This window comes from Eptesicus fuscus, chromosome 15, assembly GCF_027574615.1.
Source record: "Eptesicus fuscus isolate TK198812 chromosome 15, DD_ASM_mEF_20220401, whole genome shotgun sequence".
Classification (NCBI taxonomy): Eukaryota; Metazoa; Chordata; class Mammalia; order Chiroptera; family Vespertilionidae; genus Eptesicus; species Eptesicus fuscus.
The window spans coordinates 32,209,635-32,232,983 of NC_072487.1; the positions used below are offsets into that span (position 1 = coordinate 32,209,635).

Here is a 23,349-nt window from a genome sequence, read left to right on the forward strand (position 1 = left end):
GCCCTGGGCGTCTGGGGGGCTGAGGGGACTGGGTGACTCTGTGGGCAGGCACCCTGGCGGGGCTGAGGGGACTGGGTGCCGCCAGCTTGTGGCTGTGGGCGCCACCATCTTTGAGGGCGGGGCAGTCAATTAGTATAGTCCCTCCTTATTGCCTGTGGGCGCCACCATCTTTGAGGGTGGGATAGTCAATTAGCATATTCCCTCCTTATTGCCTGTGGGCGCCACCATCTTTGAGGGTGGGATAGTCAATTAGCATATTCCCTCCTTATTGGCTGTGGGTGCCGCCATTTTTGCAACAGCATGAGGGTCAGTTAGCATATTCACTCTTTATTAGATAGGATAGGATAGGATGATAGAAACATAAATCTCAGAGAGAATTAGTCTAAGGGCCCAAACTGTCTTTCCTACAGATTGCATTTGCACATGATTCAACTCGTGTGATCCAGTGTTACATTCAGTTTGGCAATGAAGAACAGAGAAAACAGGCTTTTGAAGAACTACGAGGTATTTCTTTTATTTTGAAGATTAATTTTAATCATTTGTAATGAGTCACTTGTTTTCTCTTGAAATACCCAAGACTGTCGTCCTGCATAAGACTTCTGTTGCGGGAAAGCAGTGTGTCCTCTGTAGGACTTTTAAAATTTTTATTTGTTCTTTGCCTGGGATGGACAGAGGGCTAGTTGTTTATATTCCCAGGATGATGCATTTATTTAGTTCTTTCCTTTGTTTCTAAGGAGTCATTGTAATATATTTTGTTTTCCAGATGATTTGGTTGAATTAAGTAAAGCTAAATATTCCAGAAATATTGTTAAGAAATTTCTCATGTATGGGTGAGTTGTTTTATTTATAAAATATATTTATATTCGTTTTTTAAAGATGTGGGTGTCAATTGTGTGCAAATGTTTCTTGAAAGTCTGTGACCATAAGAATGGCCCTCAACAGTTGCTTGTAATGTTTCCAGGTAGTGTGATCTTAAAAACAAATACTGAAATTAATGTAAATTGATAGCACTGCCTTCACCATTCTTAGTGTATATCTTGAAACCCTAGAAGAAGAGAAGTAGGATAATTAACTTGTAATTTGTTACCAGTATTTAGAGGGGAGAGGGTTGGGAGGCGCAGGTGAGTACACACAGAGGCAGAGGCAGAGCCATTGGTCAAGAAATGTCAAGATGGGCCCTAGCCAGTTTGGTTTAGTGGATAGAGCATCAGCCTGTGGACCGAAAGGTCCTGGGTTTGATTCTGGTCAAGGGCAGGTACCTCGGTTGCAGGCTCCTCCCCAGCCCTGCTCTTGGCTGGGGCACATGCAGGAGGCAACCAATCAATGTGTTTCTCTCACATCGACATTTCTCTCTGTCTTTCCCTCTCTCCCCCATTCTCTCTAAAAATCAATGGAAAAATGTCCTCAAGTGAGAATTTAAAAAATAATAAGAAGAAGAAATCTCAAGATGGGAGGATTTCTTGAATTAGGTGGAATTTATATTTGTCTTGATTTCTCTTTCTGAGTATAATAATGTGCCAAAATATGTTCATCAACAACAAAAAAGTACTGTTGACAAAATTTTCAACAGCTATTCCTGACTATGATTATCAGCTGCTTGATTTTAGGATGTAATATAAATACTTGTGAATAAGTCCTGTTTTAAAAGAGCGTCCTTAGAATATGTTTTATTCCTATTTCTATGCATCTTAGACTTTCACCTTCTCCTTTTCTCTTTCCCTACTTTTCTCAAGCTGAATAATTTAATGGGAACTGACATTTATTGAGCACTTATTACGAGCTGGTCACATCTTAGCTCATTTAATCCTCACATTGACATTATTCTTCCTGTTTTATGAATGAAGAAGCTGTGGCACAGAGAGGTTAAATAACTTGTCCAGGGTCTTGCAGTGGTAAGCAGAGCCAGGTTTCGGCTACCTCGTAACTTAAAAGCTTGAGGTAGAAATACAAGGCAGTTTTATTTTCTTTCCCATAAGCCTTTCTCTGTGGTAGACACCACTCCTCCCCCATGATGAGTTGGTCTCAGGAGTTATGTTGGTGTCAAGTTATGTTTTGTTGCCACCCAGCCTTCTCCTGTATCACTTACCTTTTCCCATTATCTCATCGGGTTTAGGGGTAAACCGCAGATTGCGGAGATAATCAGAAGTTTTAAAGGCCACGTGAGGAAGATGCTCCGACACGCGGAAGCCTCGGCCATCGTGGAGTACGCATACAATGACAAAGCCATTTTAGAGCAGAGAAACATGTTGACAGAGGAGCTCTATGGGAACACATTTCAGCTTTACACGGTAGCACTTCAAAAGCATTTTTCTAGCGTTTTTGCTTTTCCTATGAGCTGTTACTTACCTTCTGACGCCCTGTTTTCAAACTGTATTTTTACTTTGGCTGGTCCTTCAAGAGACCATCTTAAAGGACCCTTTTTTTTCTCATGGATTATTTTGTCTTCCGTATAGTGAGCAAGTGATTATACTTTCTCTTTCACCCGGGCACTATTTTTAAATCCCCTTTAAATTGAACTACTGTTGTTACTCCCTCCCAAATGCTGCGTGTAATGCTTCAGTACTTGCGTTTCTGCAGTCAGATAGACCGAGGTAGAAGACTCTTAACAGAAGTGAAGCTGTGTCACCACCCCCTGACCAGCTCTGGCAGAAGTGCATTGGGCTCCCTGTTGCTGCCTTTTTCTGTGTTTCTTCATGTGTGTGGATCACTCTTCTCCAGGTTGTATCTAGAGAGGAATGGGAGTAGAGAGGCCCTACCTTGGATATAGTCACAGGGATTGAATCTGGAAAAGGCCAGGAATGGGTATAGAACATTTAAAGGATCTAGTTCAGATTTGGGACATAAATGCCCACACTTACATCCAAGGATATGGATTAATTCCTGGGTTGAATTTAGTGCTTTATTTCTTATGTAACTGTCACTATAGGTGAGTACAAAACACATGTTGGCAAGGATTTTCAGCTGACTGCTTGAGTTTGTGATGAGGCGTGTGCTAGGTGCTTGACAGGTACCTGTTGGCTAGTTGAGGTGGTTGGTTAGCCTGGCTCTTTTAAGTACGTTGGTGGGCGTACACACTGAGAATGAGATAATCGAGAATTACTCTACAAGTGTATCTACGTCATTAAATTTAGAGGGGTTTAATTTTTCTTCTGTTGCAGTCAGCAGATCACCCAACTCTGGACAAAGTATTAGAAGTACAGCCGGAAAAACTAGAGCTTATCATGGATGAAATGAAACAGATTCTAACTCCAATGGCCCAAAAGTAAGAAAGCTGTTACTGTTTTTTTCTTAACAAATAGCATTTGAAGGAGGAAAGTTTTGTAAAGCCCTTGCATAGAATGATGGATAGTTTTCCCAATATAATGTTATTTCAGTTGGATTGTAAGACTTAGAAATTGGGCATGTGACCTTCTTGGCATTTGGACCCTGGTGGAGGGATTAAGATGTAGCCTCAGTCCAGACGGCCTGGGTGTGAATCCTAGTGCCTCCTCAGTCACTAACTATGTGACCTTGGGCAACTTAACCTTTCTGTGCCTCAATTTCCATATCTATAAAATTGGGATAATAATAGTACATATTTTATAGAGTTTCATGAATATGGGTTGATATTTCTAGAATACTCAGAAAAGTGCTTTGTCCCTAAAAGCAATATGTTTCTGCCATCTATTTAAACACTCAGTGTGAACTTGAAGTTGTTGGTGCCTGATCATCAGCTTCCACTGTAATACCTGAATTCACCAAGTGTCACACTAGGAAGTTTGGGTCAATTAGGTGTTGCAGTTGCTGGTAATGTTTTGATCTACTTGGGTTTTAACTTTACTAAAATTATTTTATGAAATGCATTTTATGATGCATTGTGAAGGGTGCTTGACAGAAAGAAAATAGATTTATAACCATGTGTCCATTGTTGGGTAAAAAATATAGATGTTCTTATTTAAGAGAGTGTATTTTGAATGGTTTCATCTGCTGGTTAAATACTAGCAATCTGTATCCTGGTTTTGATCATAAATGGCAAGTACTAAAATATTTCTATAATCTAAATTATATAATCTATAATATATTTTTTAAATTATATAATCTAAATATAATCTATAATATATTTTTTAAAATATATTTTTATTGATTTCAGAGAGGAAAGGAGAAGGAGAGAGAGACAGAAACATCAATGATGAGAGAGAATCATTGATGGGCTGCCTTCTGCACATCCCATACTGGGGATCAAGCCCGCAACCCAGGCATATACCCTGACCGGGAATTGAACCCGGGACCCTCCAGTTCACAGGCCGATGCTCTATCCACTGAACCAAACCGGCTAGGGCTAAAAGTTATTTTTTTAATCTTAATATTGCTGAAAGACATAATCTGTCTTTTGATGAATTAAATTTGCTAAAACCATTTTACTTGCTTTGATTATTTTAGGACTACTGAGGTTACTATGTCTGTATTAGTGTAGCAGCAGATCTGATGTATTCTCTTTTCCCTTTTTTCTATTTCCAGGGAAGCTGTGATTAAGCACTCATTGGTGCATAAAGTGTTCTTGGACTTTTTTACCTATGCGCCCCCAAAGCTAAGATCAGTAAGTTCTTGGTTTTAGTTTTTAGACCAAAACATAGAAGAGCCATGTTAACATGTAAAATACTGCTTTGATATACATTGTCTTTTGGGAATTTTGAATAGCTACTTATTTAGAGAAGATAATGCAGTAAACTTCCTTTAAGCAAGTCTGCTAATTGCCTTTAGGTTTTTACCAGAAGGCAATAGAATTGACCATAGTTTTATCAACTCCATTTAATTTTTATATTTTAATTATAATCCAGCGTGTTCTCTAGCTAACCTAATTTAAAAATTAACTAACAAATAGAGGTATATTCAGCATTCAAGTAGTTTGAAATTCACCTTTACTGATACAAAAAAATGATGTTGGTGTTAACAGATTAGAGGGGGGAAATGGTTAGAGGAGGACAATTATGTAAAACTAAATGAACCATGAAAAATTGGACCTCGTGTGATAGAGAGAAAAGAAACAGAGACTAAAGGTAAATTGCACTGGCCTTCAAGTCAGTGATGGGAATACAAATGAGAATTCATCATTTAGTCCCTTGAACTTTGCTTGCCTCACCATACAGTGAGCTCATTGTCTTCATCCTAATAATAAGGGATCACTAAAATAATAACACTGACTTCCTAACACATATGCCAGACTAAACATTCATAGGAATTTTGACCTGCCGGAAATTAACATACAAAATAATCTCCCAAGAATAACCTGAGCTTATAGCTCGGTGACCATAGCAGCTGCTGCTTCTCTTTGGGGAAATTCTCTCCCGTCCCTGCAGAGTACAGTATCTCACAGTTCTAGATATACTGAGGCAGGACTATTTTCAGAACTGAAAAATTAACATTTCAACACATTCAGTGGTGGAAAATCTTTCTTTTTAGTGTTAAATGTGTTTTAGTAATAGCAAAAACAATCATTGGGAACCCCATGTCAGTATAAAGTAATGAGGCAACTCTTTTCTGGCCCTGGGGGCATTTTCAAAAGAGAGACAAAAAAAAACTCTTTGGGTTAGGGGAAGCATAATTGGAATATATGTATAGCTCTCCAGCTGGAGAGTTTTGAAGAGATTCATAAGTTTAGGTACATAAGTTGAAAGCTGTGCTGTTGAGATTCATCCTGGGTAAAGATTGTAAGATAATTAAGGATGGAATTGCTTGTTCCTTATTGAAGAAAATAGGCACCTACCTTCCTCTCTCCTGGTAGGAGACTTTGTACTTACTTATTTAATATAAATTTTTTTCATTAGGAATGGACTAAAATGGGGCCCTGCAGTTGTCAACTGCCAGAACTCATTTACATCTATATGTTCAGCTTCCAAAATATAATTTAAGCCAGGCTACCTTGTAAGAAATTAACAATTGGGTTTTTACTAAAGAGTCATTGATAATGTTGGCCTAGTCTAATATAGAGATTAATTTTATTAGGGAAATATTGTTTAGTGCTTTGATGGTGAATTATTAATGTGATTTCTTGGAAGTAATCCAGTGATAAACTAAAAAAGAGAAACTTTTTAGCCCAAACTAGTGTTTTGGTTCTATTCCCTTTAAGGAAACAGCATTTTATTTATTTATTTTATCGGGCTTTTCTGTTACCTTTTTACCATAGCCACTTCCTAGCCTTCTTTTTCTTAAAAAATCATTTAGAATATATTGTATATATGCATTCTTCTTTAAATAGACATTTTAATACAGATATATTTGACAAAATAGAAGTGTATTTTAATACAGATATATTTGATAAAATAGAAGTGTATTTTAATAGAAATTGCTTGTCAGCAGTATTTGCCACTCCTGATGGAAAAGAATATTCCTAGAAAGATGGTATGTATGCATGTGCTTGTCTACAAAATGAAAAATTAAATTGTTTGCTACCTATAATCTTTTTCATCCTCTGCACTTAACTGCTCCCTAGTGGAGAGATTAGTTTTAAAGGCAGAAAGAAAACATAAACTAAAGCCTTGATGGCATTTGTTCCCCAGGAAATGATCGAAGCCATCCGTGAAGCGGTGGTGTACCTGGCGCACACACACGATGGTGCCAGAGTGGCCATGCACTGCCTGTGGCATGGCACGCCCAAGGTAAGTGTAAGGGCTTGACCTGCCTTTCCTTAGACTTTCTGTCTCCTTTGGTCTTAACCTGGTTGTGCATAAACTGCTTATCTTTGCAAAGTTGTGCCTCAGGGCCTCACAGGAATTGGCCTTTGGGCCTAGTCCTAAAAGGTAGTAGTAGTAAAAGACATTTTTAAGTAGTAAAGTCAGATTATTTTAACTTTATAGTTTATAACAGCCAATTTTTTTCACTGCTGGAAGAAAATCTTGAGTTGTCATTATTTGGGAAGGGATCTATCAATCAAATCAATACAATATTTATTTATCTTAATGGGAGAGGAAGCAGGGAGAGGAGATAGTGAACAGTTACACATTTGTTCATACAGATGTTAAGTATTTTGAGGAGAAAGTCCATATTAACTACAGAAGTTTAACAGAACTGATTTTCATTTCTTTGATCAGTATAATTCTGCCTTTAAAAGACAGTTGTATTTGGTCCACTTTTTACATTAATACAAATTTAATTTCAACAAATATGTATTGAATGCCATAGACTATATATTTGAAGACTGTTCAGACATTCGAAGAGGGATCTCTCATTTCTCACTGTAAAGAAGGTCATTTCACTAAGTTAGCCTTGCAACTGATAATTTTATGGCTCATATTTATGTCTGAATGGATATCACATACAAATGTAAGATTCTAATAGCTCTGAAAGGGCTAATATATTGCAAATTTTTTTGTTCTGGCTGTATAACTATTTTCATTCATGAAAATAGTTGGAGACCAGAGGATAGTATAAAGCCACTCCAATGACAACTTAATATTAAATCAAAATTTTACCTATGAAATACCTTTAATCTATAATTAAAAGTTGAGACAATTTTTCTTTTTTAAGGACAGGAAAGTGATTGTGAAAACAATGAAGACTTATGTTGAAAAGGTGGCTAATGTAAGTATCATAATATTTCTTTAATTGTTAATAAAATGAAATCATGTTTATTATAGAAAATTTGAAAAATTAAGAAGACTACCAAGAAATTTATTCTTTATTTTATTACAATCTTATTCTATGCATTTGCATGCATTTTTATAGTAAACGTACACAAAATGAGATTTCTCCTTTAACATTGCATAGTGACAAATTTTCTACTTTTATTAAATATTTTTCGAAGACTTGATATTTGCTACGTTATTTAGTGAATTTGTTCAATCATATTAATTATGTATGGAAATTGCTGCCTAGAATAAATTCTAGTTAAGTTTTTCAATTCTTTGGAATCCTTGGAAGGTGTAACAGCTTTCCTGGTGAATTAGAGGATATACAAAGTTTTTGTGAGGCATTAATGACCTCATTAATGTTTTGCATACCTACAACTATAAACTTACTTTCCCGCCCTGTATTTGTAGTAGCAAATGCTATAACATTTATTTGAGTTATTTTATATATTATGTTTTATAGCTTCTTATTTATTGGACAACTAAAAGTAGTGATATCAACAACTTTTTCCTATGAAAAATCTAATGAGAACTACCAGCATCTTAATATAGTAAATACTAATTCAAGCACATTTGCTGCTGTGTGAATGAATACATACCTGTTGTCTTCTGTAGGGTTGGAGACCAGGAGGAGAGTATAAAACCACTTAAAAGGCAGCTAACTTTTCTGTAACAAAATGAAATAAGATTCTCTAGTGGGTTGTTTCAGAGTATGAGAATATTTTATGATTTATTATTCATCATCAAGTAAGTCTTTTTGTATAACATTTTAGTTTGAAAATTTTAAATTAGAAATAAATATAAACAAGATGTTAGTAGAAAGTTCTAAAAGTTATTAGTAGTAAAAGATATTTTTAAATAATAAAATTAGATTATTTTAACTTTATAGTTTATTTATAACAACAAATTTTTTCAAGAAACTAATCCCCTTAAGGCATTGTGATGGTAACAAGAAATTAACAACGCAGTGTATTTTTTATCAAGGAGTTCCTTCTAAGGGGGGAGTTAAATTAATAGAACCCTTGGATTTGACTTATGGATTATTTAGCAGTGTGTCATTTCCAAATATTGGGGGTTTCTTGACATACTCTATTATTTCAGTCCTTTTCGAAATACTTATTTTATGGCCTAACATGGTCTATCTTGGTATCTTGAAAGGAATGTGTTTTGTGGAGTTATAGGGTGTAGTACTCTATAAATGTCAATTAGATCAAAGTGGTTGATGGTGTTGTTCAGATCATCAAAGTCTTTACTAGTTTATTTATCATTGTTCTATGAATTGCTGAAAGAAGCCTTAAAATCTCCAACTGTAATTGTGCATTGTCTATTTCTCACTTAAATTCTGTGTACCAGCTATTTTTGTATTCACTCAGAGATGTTTTGTGCTTGGGCATATTCCTGTGTGTCAGACTTAAAAAATCAGAAACCAAAGCTGTGTACTATATGCACATTGTTCTCTACTTTGCTTCCTTCACTTAATTTGTCTCAGGGGTCGTTTTATTTCAACATACCGTATTTTCCGGCGTATAAGACGACTGGGTGTAAAAGACGACCCCCAACTTTTCCAGTTAAAATATAGAGTTTGGGATATACCCACCCTATAAGATGACACCTGGCGTATAAGACGACCCCTAACTTTTGAGAAGATTTTCCCGGGTTAAAAAGTCGTCTTATACGCCGGAAAATACGGTATATGTGTACATCTATCTACCTCACTTTTTTGATGTCTTCGTAATATTTCATTATATGAGTTTCATAATTTATTTAACCAGTCCATATTATTGGACACTTAGGTAGTTTCTAGTTTTTTGTTATTTCAAATAGTACTCCAGTGCATGTCCTCTGTGCATATGTGGAAGCATGGCTATAAGATAAATCTAGAACTAGAATTGATGGGTCAGGAAGTACATGCATTTTAAGTTTTTTAGATGTTGTCAATTGCCTTTCAAAATAGTTGAACTACCTTGCATTCTCAACAACAACATAAAAGTGTGCTTGCTTTTCTCCAGACCTTTGCCAAGTTAGTATATTATCAAGGGTTTTCACTTCTGCCTATAGAATAGGTGGAAAATGATATTTTATTGTTTTAATTATTGCCCTTAATTAATGAGCATTATTTCATATGCTTAAAGCCATTTGTATTTCTCTTTTTCAGTGAACTGACTCTTCATTTTCTTTGCCCATTTTTAGTAGATTGTTGGTCTTTATATAGTAAAGATGTTAGACCTTTGTTATTTGTGTAACTGAAATGTTATTATTTGCCATATCATCAGACCAGCTCTGAAGAGGGTTATCAAAATCAAATGCCCTCTCAAAGTAAAAAAAAGGTTCATATTATCTAGGATACAAGAAGAATAGGCCTCAAACTCTGAATGCACTTTCTTCTTTTTCATAAAGTAGTTCTTTAACTCTTTGGAACTATATCAGCATCCCGGAATAATTCTATCGGTTCAAGAGGTGAACATTGTGAAATTCACAGTGTGTATTTGTATGATCTCTTGCTGTTATGCTTTTTAAACACAATTATTTTTATCTTATTCTCATTCAGTATATAAGTATGTTCTAGTTTATTTTTAGTATTTCTAGTCTAATTATATAGAATTATTTTAAAGAAATTGGACAATATATAAAGGAAAATGAAAAGATTTTATCCTTCAACCCAGAGGTGACTATTACATTAGAATGTTCTAGGATTTTCTGTATACATGCATTTTGTATACTTTGCATATGTATAATTATATTTGAGTTTATATAATAGTGTTATATGTTTTACATTCTTGGTTTTTGGGTTTTTTTTAAAAAACCTATGGCAGTTCTTTTTTAGTTTAACTTTTTAGTAGCTATTCGTTAACAGAGTACCTATTTTTGAAAGATGTTATATCCTGGTTAGTTAAAAAAAAATGAGTCCAGGCTATTTGATATTGAAGAATGTGCTTTTCTGTTTGTTTTTCTTTTTTTAAAATCAACCTAGAATATTACTAACTAGGTCCTGATAAGAATTCCTTTGAATGGCTTTTATCCCTCTTATTTGTATTACGTTGCGCAGGTTACCATGTTGGTAACCTTTATAAAGTGACTCCATGAGTGGAATAAGAGGGAGAAGCTGTTCATTTTTTTAACCTTTCCTGGCTTTCGATTCTTACAGGGCCAATACTCCCATTTGGTTTTACTGGCGGCATTTGATTGTATTGATGATACTAAGCTTGTGAAGCAGATAATCATATCAGTAAGTAATTATCATGGTCTTGAATTTAAGTTACATTGATATATCATTTGTGGATTTGTAAGTGTTATTTCACATCTATATGTGTAAAGACTTTGAAGTATTTGCTCCTTGATGGTATTTCGTTATTTATTAGTTGACGTTAAATCTCTGGGGGGGGATTTGCTTTATTCCTGTATAAGCCATAATCTAGTAATTTGATATTAGTAATTAATATTGTTTTAAATATGTAAAAGAATGGTTAAATTAGGATAACATGACTTTTTAGACCATATGATATATTAAATGACAATTTAGCAAAGCAGTGCTTAGATTTGATTAGAAATTCGTTGACATAGTGATTCTTCAATTATTCAGGAACTCATATCTAGGCAGAGTACACCTGTGACCTTTCTCCCTCTCCCTGTGGAGAAACTACCACTGCACAATTACCCAGCCTGTCAATACATCTGTCCTGATTGAGCTGGAGAAGCAAATCTAATAAAACTCAATTGTGATCCTTCCTAGAGCTTTCATGAAAAAAATTTTTGTGGAGTCAGATTAAAAAATTATTACTAAAATGAAAATACTAGCTGCCTTTTTACATTTCAGCAATTCCTTCTAGCCTAGTATAATGACCACAAAGTGGTAATAATTGAATGCAATTTATTTAACCCTAAGTTTGCCTTCAGAAAACTGAGCTGTCCTCTTGAAAGAATTGCTCCAAAGTAAAAACTGCATTCCGAAATCATTTCCTTCATTCTGCAATGGTTGACTTCTGAATCTGTGCTCTACTCTTCCCTTCCTTTATTTCTAGTGTGCAAGTCGTGTTGGGTATGTAATAGAGGTTGCAGGGGTAGGGTTAAGAAATTGCAGCATTGGTTGCAAGGACAAAACTTGGGTACACTGTAAAAACCACATAATCTGTATAGAAATATTCATCTGAAAATTACACAAACGTTTCTCTTTGATACCATGGATGGGGCCCTTGGAGAAATCTCAGTGACAAAAACTATTTTCATGCCATCTGCAGAGAGAAGCAGATGGAGTTCAGAAAGAGACATTACCTGTTGGCATGTGGCAGTGCTGTGGCCTCTCTCTGCAGCCTGTCTAGACCAGTAGAGCTGAGTGTATGGGAAAATGTATCAGCTAGCAGAGGGGAAGGACATTTTTCTTAGATTCCAACTGTCGGTCCCAGTGTGTGTGAGTTTCTCATGCCCTTGCTATCATTTTCCAACTTTCCCCTTGACTGTTTTAAGATTGTGATGACTTTCTTTGGGATAAGATTGTGGGAAGAAACCATTTGGCAAGACTTTCATGTCACAAACTGAGTTTTTTGACATGTTCCTTGTAACTTTATTACCCTTTTGACTCCAATCAATAATGATTGTTTTTCATTCCAGTGACAGTGATGTGAGGCCATAGATTTTTTTTTTAATGAATAAAGTTGTTTCATGAAAATGGAAACAGGCTGGGCTATTCAAAGTTTGCTTTTGTTTAATATTTTCAGGGCAAGTAAAATTTGCATAATTGTTCCAGATAGATTTCAAGAGAAAGCATACTTCCTTCAGGATTTGCCACAATTTGTCTGCTGGATTTTCCCCAAAGATTTAGCCCACTGAAAGTTGCTGTTGAAACAGTTTTAATTCCTTGTGCTTATCAGATTGATTCCCACCACTACTTAACCCACATTCTTAATGACTTTCTCATACTCGGGGCAGCTTTCCGAGAATGGCCTGAGTTACTGATCTCTTGCCTCTTAACTGACAAATGCTCAATAGCTTCTGTGTATCATTACACTATGTAGCTAGTGATGAAATTCTGTGATGCAAATTGCTCTTGCATTTTCCCCACCCATCTACCAGAAAAACCTGTTGCACTATGCAGTTGCTTTTCAAAATACACAAGAAAGCTTAGTGTTGCTAAGAATTCTCTTCAGGGTAGCCAGACTTCCTGAAATACCAGGTTGAAATAACAGCCTCGTCAACTGAGCCCTCACCTTTCTAAATGGATACACACACTGCCCTGGCCTGTGTGACACAGTTGGTTGAGTGTTGTCCAATGCATCAAAAGGTTGTCGGTTCATTTCCTCATTGGGGCACATGCCCAGGTTTTGGGTTTCGTGGATCAGGGTGCATAAGGGAGGCAGCCGATCCATGTTTGTCTCTCATATCGATGCTTCTCTCCCTCTCCCTTCTTCTCTCTAAAAATATCAATAAAAAACATTCTAAAAAAAAATAGATACACACTGTTTCCCACCTACTTTACTTTCCAAAATAAACATACTTATACAATTTTATCCATTTTACCCTGGAATTGTTGGTATGATGCAGCTGCTTTGACGGCAGTGTTTCTCTGAAAAGGAAATATATTATCTTTAAAACATACAGAAAGATATAAAGAATTATACAGTGGATATTCAGCTGCCTACTATCTGATAAAGAAGTGTAACTTGACAAATACAGTAAAAGTTCAAGCCCTTTGTGTACCTGTCCCTGATTGCATATCCACCCCCACCCACACCCATGGTGATGAATTTTGTGTTTATTATTATTCACATGCATTTCTTTATCCTTTTGCTATACGTAGATGTATATAGTACTATTTTGCGTGTTTACAGATTCCATGTCAGTAATATTGTGTATATTTTCTCATGTAACTTGCTTTTTTCTTTTGATACTGTGTTTGTGGAATTCATCATCAGGAGTTGACAAGCCTTTTTTAAAAGGGCCAGATAGTATTTAGGCTTTGTGTGATATATATGATCTCTGCTGCCTGTTTATTTTGTTTTTGTTCTTTAACAACCCTTTAAAATGTAAAGACCATTCTTAACTTGTAGGATGTACAAAAAGAGGCTGCAGGTTGCCCATGGGCCTTTGTTTGCCCACCCCTGTTCTAAATCATTTGTTTCAATGCCAAATAGTGTTTTACTATGAATAGACTGCAGTTTATTCTTCCATTTTCTGTAGATGGACATTTAGATTGCTTAGAATTTTAAAAAGTCACTATTTTTTGCTATTCCAAATTATTCTGTGAGCATTCTTGTATGTCTCCTTGTTTCTCTAAGTCATTTACTTAGCACAAAATTACTGGGTTGCCAAATATGCTACATATGTTTATATATAGAGTCATGTGTCCGTCCCACTGAACCACTGCAAAACCTATTGCATTGTGTAATAAAATAATATATATTACTTTATAGCCGTTTTCAGTTTGCAGTGTGAATTTTCAGTTTTGCTCCTGGTAATGGCCCACAAGTCAGGCAAGTGCATCATTTCCTTTTACAGATAAGGGAGTTAATGTGTGAGGAGGTTAAAAGATTTGCCAAAGGCTACTCTGCTTGAGCTTAAAGACTGAGTTCAGCAAAAAAGTCAACCATATCAATAGTTGCAATAGTTGACTGGTTCTTCTTACCTATTTCTATATGTACTATACTCATTAGTGTTCTACTCGCTAGAAATTTCTCTCCTCTTTGTAACTAGGTTAAAGAGAAATGAATTAGTACTCTAATATGACTCATACTGTTTCCTTTTAGATATATGTTTTTGTGGTAGGAAAGCTGGAATGAGGGTGAGATTGAGGAGAATTAAGTGATTTTTACACTCAAACATAACTTTAGATTCTCAATTCCTTAATTACAAACTGAAAGGCAGTAAAGTTCAATGAGTTTGGGCACTAGTCCTTGAATAGAGTTTGTACATGGAAATAAGCTTCTCTTGTTAAGGTGAAAGAAAGCTTTTCTGACCACGTCTATGTATATTATTACCCTAGTCCTTAAGTGTGAAACCCACAGAGAAAGTAAGTCTATTGAGGAATAATAGCAGCCATTTATATTTCTTACTGAATACTTCACCCATTGTGTGTGTTTTTTGTTGTTTTTTAAGCAACTGTTTTAAAGGGATTATAGCCAGTAGTAGTATTTTAGGACAGCAAGGTTGTGGGGTTTTTAAATGATTACAGAAATTGGCCTAAACTATCTATTCTCCTCACTCTCTTCTTTCAGCAAGTTAAACATCTGTCCTCTCATGAGTTGGTTGGTTAAACATTAAATAGGAAAATCCGTATTAATGATAACCCATATTTGTGGCACTAAATGCTTCATTATCAAAAATGCATATGTTGAGCCCTGACCTGTGTGGTTCAGTTGGTCCGAGTGTCTTCCTGGGCACTGTATGGTTGAAGGTTTCATTCCTGGTCAGAGCACAAACCCAGGTTGTGAGTTTGAACCCCTGTCAGGGTATGTGGGAGACAACCAATTGATGTTTCTCTCTTCCTTCCTCTCTCTAAAATCAATAAAAGCATGTCCTCGGGTGAAGATTTTTTTTTTTTTTAAATGCATATGTTAAATCCACTTTGGGTCATGTTTACCTTGAAATTACAAAAGAGCTCCCTCTTCTGTGAAGTGTACAATTTTGTTTTGTCTTGCCCTTTTTACTGAAATTTTAAGTTCCTTTTCCTTGATGGTTGAAATTTCTATTCTTTTTGAGGTGGTTAGGTCTATTGCACCTGTTCTCTGGAAACATTTATGTTGTATAGGGAAATCTTTATACATGACCTTAAACTTCTTCAAAAGTAGAAGAGCAGAGTGGGGTTTAGAGTCATGGTAAGAGGCAATCATGTCCTGGATGTGTGACCTTTACTTACCTACTTTAAGTCACTCTACTTGTTTAAACCTTGGGCTCCTTACATGTAAAATGAAAGTAAGCTGTAGTACCTTTGTCATCATGCTGTGAAGAGTGTTTAAGATGATGAACATAGCGCTCTAAGATAGGGTCTGGTTCTTAGTGAGCACTTAAGTGTTTAGCTGCTCTTATTAATTATAGGAAGCACAGTATACTTTTGTGCAGGAAATGAGGGATGTTTGAGACTTTAAAAAGAGAAAATGTGTCTGGAATTTGGGTTTGTGACATCAACCTCGGGGTCATGGACTTTGCTGTATCATGATCCCATAGTTGATAACTTAATTTTTTTCTTTTTAAGATTATTTTATTTTAATTAAATTTATTGGTGTGACATGGACTAATAAAATTATATAGGTTTCAAGTGTACAATTCTGTAATACATCTTCTGTATATTGCATTGTATGTTCACCCCCAAAGTCAAATCTCCTTTTGTCACCATATGTTTGACCCCTTTTACTCTTTCCTATCCCCTCACCCCCTTTCCTTCTGGTAACCACCATACTAATGTCTGTGTCTATGAATTTTTACTCATTTGTTCATTTGTCACTTTCAGTTTTATGTCCACAAATGAGTGAAAGTGTATGATTTTTTTTACTTTTTCCATCTGACCTACTTCGCTAGCATGATATTCTCACAATCCATCCATGGTGTCACAAATGGCAGTATTTCATCTTTTCTTATGGCTGAGTAGTATTTCATTGTATATATGTACCACATCTTTATCCAGTCATCTATTGAAGGATATCTTGATTGTTTCCATATTTTGGCCACCGTGAATAATGCTACAATGAACATAGGGCATATATCTTTATGAATAAACATTTTCAAACTTTTCAGGTAGATACCCAGAAGAGGGATTGCTGGGTCATATGGTAACTCTAGTCTATTTTTTAATGAACCGCCATACTGTTTTCCATAGTGGCTGTTCCATGTTACATTCTCACCAGCAGTGAATGAGGGTTCCTTTTCTCCACAATCTGTCCAACACATGTTACTTATTTGTTGATAGTAGCCATTCTGACAGGTATGAGTTGGTATCTCATTGTTTTGATTTGCATTTCCCTAATAACTAGTGAAGTTGAGCATCTTTTCAAATATCTATTGGCCATTTTTATGTCTTCTTGGGAGAGGTGATGACTGACTTAATTTTTAGTTTGGTTCCTTGCACTAAAATTGCTGATCTCATTGTACTAAATAGGCACTTAAGAGTATATAGCAGATCTGACTATATCATCTCATAGAGAATTCATTTCCTTAATAGAGAGCTTCTGTTTTCTTTGAAAGAGACTAGAGTTAGAATCAGGGACCAGAATTTGTCAGAGTCCTGCCACTGATACTCTACATCCTGTGGCAAAGTTACCTCTCCTCTTTCTGGGTCCCTCATCTATAAACCTGCATGATTGGACCTAATTCTTTCTGTGGCCCCAGCCAGTTCTGGAGACTATCTGGTGCTAAAACCTACATGGCTTTGAGTATCTATTAGGCTTGTGGCATGAAATAGGAATGTTAGAAGGGGAAATAGCTGATGATTTTTCTGTTGTGCATTCTCTATTAAGTTTAAAGGGATTTTTAAACAGTGAATTTTCTGTCTTGGAAAACAGCAAATTTACACAGGAGCTTAGTTGAGGTAGTGATGCCATTGTTGCCATTGTTTCTTAAATTCATATAACTAGAAAAGGTTACTGTTCATAGAGTGTAGTTACTTGTAACTGCTCTGTGGAGTCTTTCTGCATGTTTCCCACCCCCTCTTTCTTTCCCATGCGATACTTAAGTAGCCTTCATTTGCCATGAATGAGCAACCTAACTTTAAAAGCCTTTATCCACTTGTCCTGTTTAACAGAGTTTCTTTATCTCCCTCCACATACATCTCAATGGGAAATTCTAATAAGAATGTTCTTCATCAATGCTGATGCTACACTTAAGTGCAGCTGCAAATTAACTGATCTGCTCTGGTAATGGTGGCCTAAGACATATCGGTTATATAGTGACTGAAGATAACTGCTTTAAGTGTTTTTAAATCTCCTTGGATTTTTCAGTAATGCTAGTCACAGCAGAGAATCTGTTCTGTGTTCTGAGTGTAAATCTCTGGTGCTTTAATGAGACGATTTTACAGCTAGCTGCACATTTTCCATTAAGTTTGTTGGGGGAAATAGTTAACTATGTATCCTCCTTTGCTGTTCATATTCCAAGCATCCTTTGAGCATACAGATACACTTTTTTTTTGTTTCTGTAATTTTACAGGAAATTATTAGTTCCTTGTCTAACATATTAAATGACAAATATGGAAGGAAGGTCCTGTTGTACCTACTAAGCCCCCGAGATCCTGCACATACAGTACGAGAAATCATTGAAGTTCTGCAGAAAGGAGATGGAAACGCACACAGGTAAGAATGGTAGACGACTTGTGCCCTTTGTCCTCTGATGTATTAATTGCAGTAGTGCCTGCATCCAGAAATCTACTCCTGCATGCAGGCCCCTTCTCATGCTCCTTCTCTCTCCAAAACTCCAAAAGAGAATTCCATTTTTAAACCTGTACTCTTTTTTATCTTGAAAATAAAAGTGTTCTGCCAGAAGAATGCCTATGAGCCCTTGTACTTAGGTGTGTGATTTGTTTTGGTTTATTTTTAAAGCTACTGGTACCACATAATTGAGTATTCTAGAGAGTAGAGTTCATAAAATAGTGTAAACATGGGTTGTCTTAGAAGATACTTGGTTGCCGTTTGGTTTTTGGATTGGTTTGGGTTTTTCTTTTATTACATAAGGCAAGCTTCACTTGTTGAGTGCTGGTTCTGTGCCAGGTGCTAGTCACACCCTGGGGACACAAGCATGAGAGACACATCCCACCTTCAAATCACTTATGTACATGCATAACAGAAAGATACAGACCATTACAGTAGCGTGTGCCACAGATTGTTTAGAGGTTTTTGTGAAAATACAATCACCATATTTCCTTTGCCATTGATCTCATCTTACTACTCATTCAACCCATTCCAACAGTAAAAAAGATACAGCGATCCGGCGCCGAGAGCTCTTAGAATCCATCTCCCCGGCTTTGTTAAGCTACCTGCAAGGTCACGCCCATGAAATGGTGCTAGATAAGTCTGCCTGTGTGTTGGTGCCTTGCATTCTGGGAGCTGCCATTGGAGACGCTCAACCTGCCATGAATGCCGTCGCCAGCTTGGCAGTAGCAGAACTGCATCCTGGTGGCAAGGATGGAGAGGTATGTGCTCTTAGGCAGGAAGCTGCAAGGAGGATTTCTGTGATAATTGTCTCACTGCATATCAACAGAGCATTTGAAAACGGAAATCAAACCAGTGCTGTTGCAACACTGCCTTGTTGTGACTCCATGAGTAAAAATAAGTCTCTCTGTTGTCCATGATTGGCCCCAAGCTGTCTTCCCAGTGTATTCTATGCTCTTAATTCTGTTTTGAATTTGTTCTGGACTTTTGAACCTCTTTGCATTTGTCCTTGCTTCTTCCCTCAGTCTCGAGTGTTGCCCATATCCCTGTGGTCCTATGCTTTCCATGCAGAAAGCTTTCTCACCCTTCAGGGTCCCTAGAATCCTCTGTGACATCTCCCCTAATTCCCTCTTAGTAAAAAGTCTTTGCTGTTTCTGATAGGCTCTGCCTGTATTTATTTATCAATGCTACCTCTCTTCCCCAGAAGCTTACCATTTTGGTGAACAGGAACATAATATTTAAATAAAAAATAAGCACTTCAAAAAAATCATTTCACATTGAAATAAGCGCTGTGAAAGAAAACTACAGGTTCTATGGTATTGTAAGTGGGAGTCATCCTATCCCAAGAAGGCTTCCCTGGGGCAGTGAAAGCTAAATTGAGACCCAAAGGATTAATAGCTCAGTGAAGAATGGTAGAAAGAAGATTCTAGGCAGAGGGAAGAGCATGTGCAGCAGCCTGAAGGAAGGAAGGAGCTCAACTTGTGTAAGAACAGAAGGCTCGAGGGGTTGGAAATCGCTTAGCAAAGAGGAGAGGAAGGCAGAAGCCAGATCATGCAGGACCCTTGTCCTGCACTAGGTGCTAAGTTCCTGACAAACAGATAGATGTATATTGGAGCCTGTGGATCTTAGAAAAGCCCTGGCCCCTACTCTCATAAAGCTGATCATATTAGCAAATAGGGAGCATGCATTGTGAAAGTTTCATTTTAAAGAAATTGGGCCCCTTTTTTCCCGTGCTTCAAAAGGAGAGATCCTAAGTACTGTGGGAAAAATGATATGGCCTTGAAAATGGAGTAAGACTGAGCTAAAAAGATGCTTTCTTGGCCAGAATCAGATAATGCCTGTATGTCAACATTCAGCATTAGGTTTCAATGTTTCTCTGCAAAAGGGGTCTATCCCATAGGTGTGTTTGTACCTCAGAACTGCATATTGCAGTCTGAAAAGTGGTGAGTTTGATCTCAAGATGAACTTTTTGGGGGTGCTTTTAAAACCGAGATTCATGAAGCCCAGCCTAAACTAGTTCATAGTGGCTGTTATGTCTTAAACAATGTCTTCATTTTAGTCTGGGGATTAGAATAGACCTCCAGGTATAATGGTTATTCTAGATAAAGATCTCTTAAGCCTTATGGAACTTTCAACATGGCAAAGTCCTTATCTGTACACTAGAGGCCCTGTGCACGGGTTTGTGCACCGGTCCCTCAGCATGGCTTGAGGGGATTGGGCTGTGGCAGGTGGCTGGGGAGGAGCCTGAGCCCAGGCCTGAGACCATGCCGCTCCCGTTCATCTCAGCCCCATTGCACCTGCTGCCGCCACTGCTCAGTAGGCTTGCCAGCCATGAGCTGGGCGCCTGGCGCCCGTTGGTCAGCCGAGCAGCGCTCCTGCTGTGGGAGTGCACTGACCACCAGGGGGCAGCTCCTGCATCGAACGTCTGCCCCCTGGTGGTCAGTGCGTGTCATAGCACCGGTCAATCAGTCACTTAGGCTTTCATATATATATATATATATATATATATATATATATATATATATAGACTAGAGGCCCAGTGCACGAAATTCGTGCACTGGGGAGGGGGAATGTCCCTCATCCCAGCCTGCATCCTCTTCAATTTGAGACCCCTTGGGGGATGTCCGACTGCCGGTTTAGGCCCGATCCCTGTGGAATCGGGCCTAAACCGGCAGTCAGACATCCCTCTCACAATCCGGGACTGCTGGCTCCAACCGCTCGCCTGCCTGCCCGCCTGATCACCCCCTAACCACTCTTCTGCCAGCCTGATCGATGCCTAATTGCTCCCCTGCCGTCTCAATTACCCCCAACTGCCCTCCCCTGCCAGCCCAATCACCCCCAACTTCCCTCCCCTGCTGGTCCGGTAACCTCCAACTGCCCTCCCCTGCCGGCCTGGTCACCTCCAACTGCCCTCCCCTGCAGTCCCGGTCGCCCCAACTGCCCTCCCCTGCCGGCCTGGTCACCCCTAACTGTCCTCCCCTGCTGGTCTGGTTCCCCCCCCCAACTGCCTTCCCTCCCCTGCAGGCCCAGTTGCCCCCAACTGCCCTCTCCTGCTGGCCTGATCACCCACAACTACCCTCCCCTGCCGGCCATCTTTGACCACATGGGAGCAGCCCTCTTGTATGAGGGCGTGAGGGTCAATTTATTATATAGGATGGTGATGTAGAATGGATTGTAGGCCAAGGCATTGATGAAAACAGCTTGTAAATTAATGTATTCTTGATCTCTCCTAGCTTCACATTGCAGAACATCCTGCAGGACACCTTGTTTTGAAGTGGTTAATAGAGCAAGATAAAAAGATGAAAGAAAACGGAAGAGAAGGTAGGTTGTTAAACTTGACCTTTGGGTTGTAGCCTAAGTGAGATTTCAGTAATTCTTGGCATCCCTGAACTTGATGTCAGCCATGCAAGTTCAAATGAGTTTCTTGAGTGTTCAGAAATAGTGTCGTGTGAGTAAGAAATGATTTGGTGGTTGCAAGTATTGCTTTAGTAAATGCTAGAAATTTGTGTTCTAGAATTGTTTAATTTTTTTTCTCTTTCCTTCCCTCCCCCCTCTTACTCCTCTTTTCTCTGCTACTTCAGAATTCTGACTGGGCTTGGCTAGCTTTCTAAAACACCATTCTATTTCTTAAGGATGGTGAGAGCAGTGCATTGGGGGTGGGGGTTGTGGTGAGGGGAGATTTGTGAGTATCATTGCCCCAATTGAAAGGCATGGTATTTATCTCTAGTTTTGAGGAAGGGATATGCAGAAGAAAATTATCCTTATCAGAGAATTTTGAACTGGTGCCTATTTGGCATTGAAATACATATGACCAAAGAGCAAGCCAGTGCTTTGTATTTATTGGTTCTTCATAAACCTCATGGCTGTTCTGTAAACTTGGCTCTCGAGGAAGACAGCATCTCTTATCTAATTGAAAAGTTGCATACCATTCCCCTCTCAGTCCTGTCTTTGACCAGACCTTCTCTTAGTAAATTCAACTCCCTCTGGTATTGTAGCCACTAAAGAGACTTTCCCCACTTGAGTAGTTTGGGCTTTCTATTACTGTATTTGAAAAAAACTGACAGGTTATGAACATATGTCTTTGGGCAAGTTGCAGTTCTAATGGTTAGTAAGGCAGTCAATATAGCAGAGCTGTCACTTCTCACTCTACCTTTGAGAATAGACTTGGAGCTATTTTTCACTAAATTTTTTGTAGAAGAGAAAAGCTTCTTATATTTTGAAGAAAAAACAATGTACTGAATCATCTTTTTCAAAGCCCAGGAATTTTCTAGTAGTTTTATTCCCCTTAATCAAAATGCACTGACAGTCCTGTCACATGCCTGAAGTGTTTGTCATTTTCATGTAGCACCACATGTGTGTGGCTAGCTGTCTTGGTTATCTGTTGCTGTATAATAAGTTACCTCAAAACAGTAGTTTTCAAAAAATAATCATTTGATCAGGGTTTGGTGGAGCTTGTTTTTTCTCTGTGCAGAGTGCTGCTCAGCTGGGGGTTGGAGTCTGCTTTCACAGTGGCTGGCGATGGCTGAGGCCAACAACCTCAGTTCCTCCCCCTAGGCTACTGCTTGGGCTTCCTTACAGCATGGTAGGGTTTGGTTTTAAAAGAACAAAGTAGGTGGGTGATTCTTTCATGATTTAGCCTCAGAATTGTTTAGCATCACTTTTATCATACTCTCTTGGTTAAGTGAGACATAAAGGCCCGCCAAGATTCAAAAGTAGAACACATTGATTCCATGTGTTGCATAGGTGCTGCCGTCAAACATTTACTTCCTGAATACCTTTCAGGTCAGGGTTTAGTCATTCAGTAGACCAAAGAAGCACAAACATGACCAAGTGAGCGTTTCTCTTGAGTTATTACTGCTAACATAGCTTAGGATTTGAATCAGATTAGAAAGAAATGGCTTTACAAAAAATGCATTATAAACCTGATCAGGAATTTTTAGTCTTACGGGAGTTTGGGAGAGAACTCTTTTTATTAGCTTTTTTATTAAAACATACTCACAGATTTAAGGGCAGTAGAGAGGAAGATTGGGGGTTTAAATCTTGGTATATGATGTCCACTAAGTTTCAATATATTTTACAGGTTGTTTTGCAAAAACACTTGTAGAGCATGTTGGTATGAAGAACTTGAAGTCGTGGGCTGGTGTAAATCGAGGTGCCATTATTCTTTCTAGGTATGTGTAATGTGTGCCTTTCTCTGTGCAGGGTCCCCATCCTGAATGCTTGTTCATGCAAAAGACTTCTCACATTTATTTCTCCGTTCCACCATTTGCTCCCCATAGTCCGGTATTACTTTCAGTCACTCATGATCTATACAAGTATAGCAAATAGTAGAAAGCAGATAGAACTCTTTCCATCAGTCCTTGCAGTTTTTTTCATCTGACCTCTTTTGAATGTCAGGATCA

General features: G+C 37.8%; 1 protein-coding gene across 3 annotated transcripts in view; it reads left to right on the forward strand.

The window, feature by feature from the left end:
- PUM3 (pumilio RNA binding family member 3) overlaps positions 1-23,349 on the forward strand; it is a 41,137-nt gene that overhangs the window by 13,105 nt on the left and 4,683 nt on the right. For all 3 annotated transcript variants that reach the window (XM_008144979.3, XM_054727395.1, XM_054727394.1), the window contains exons 6-17: positions 411-504; positions 764-830; positions 2,114-2,288; positions 3,159-3,262; positions 4,498-4,576; positions 6,537-6,635; positions 7,504-7,557; positions 10,750-10,830; positions 17,730-17,872; positions 18,486-18,708; positions 21,181-21,268; positions 23,028-23,118. In XM_008144979.3, the coding sequence (XP_008143201.2) occupies positions 411-504; positions 764-830; positions 2,114-2,288; positions 3,159-3,262; positions 4,498-4,576; positions 6,537-6,635; positions 7,504-7,557; positions 10,750-10,830; positions 17,730-17,872; positions 18,486-18,708; positions 21,181-21,268; positions 23,028-23,118 (1,298 nt within the window). The remainder of the gene's footprint in view (positions 1-410; positions 505-763; positions 831-2,113; positions 2,289-3,158; positions 3,263-4,497; positions 4,577-6,536; positions 6,636-7,503; positions 7,558-10,749; positions 10,831-17,729; positions 17,873-18,485; positions 18,709-21,180; positions 21,269-23,027; positions 23,119-23,349) is intronic.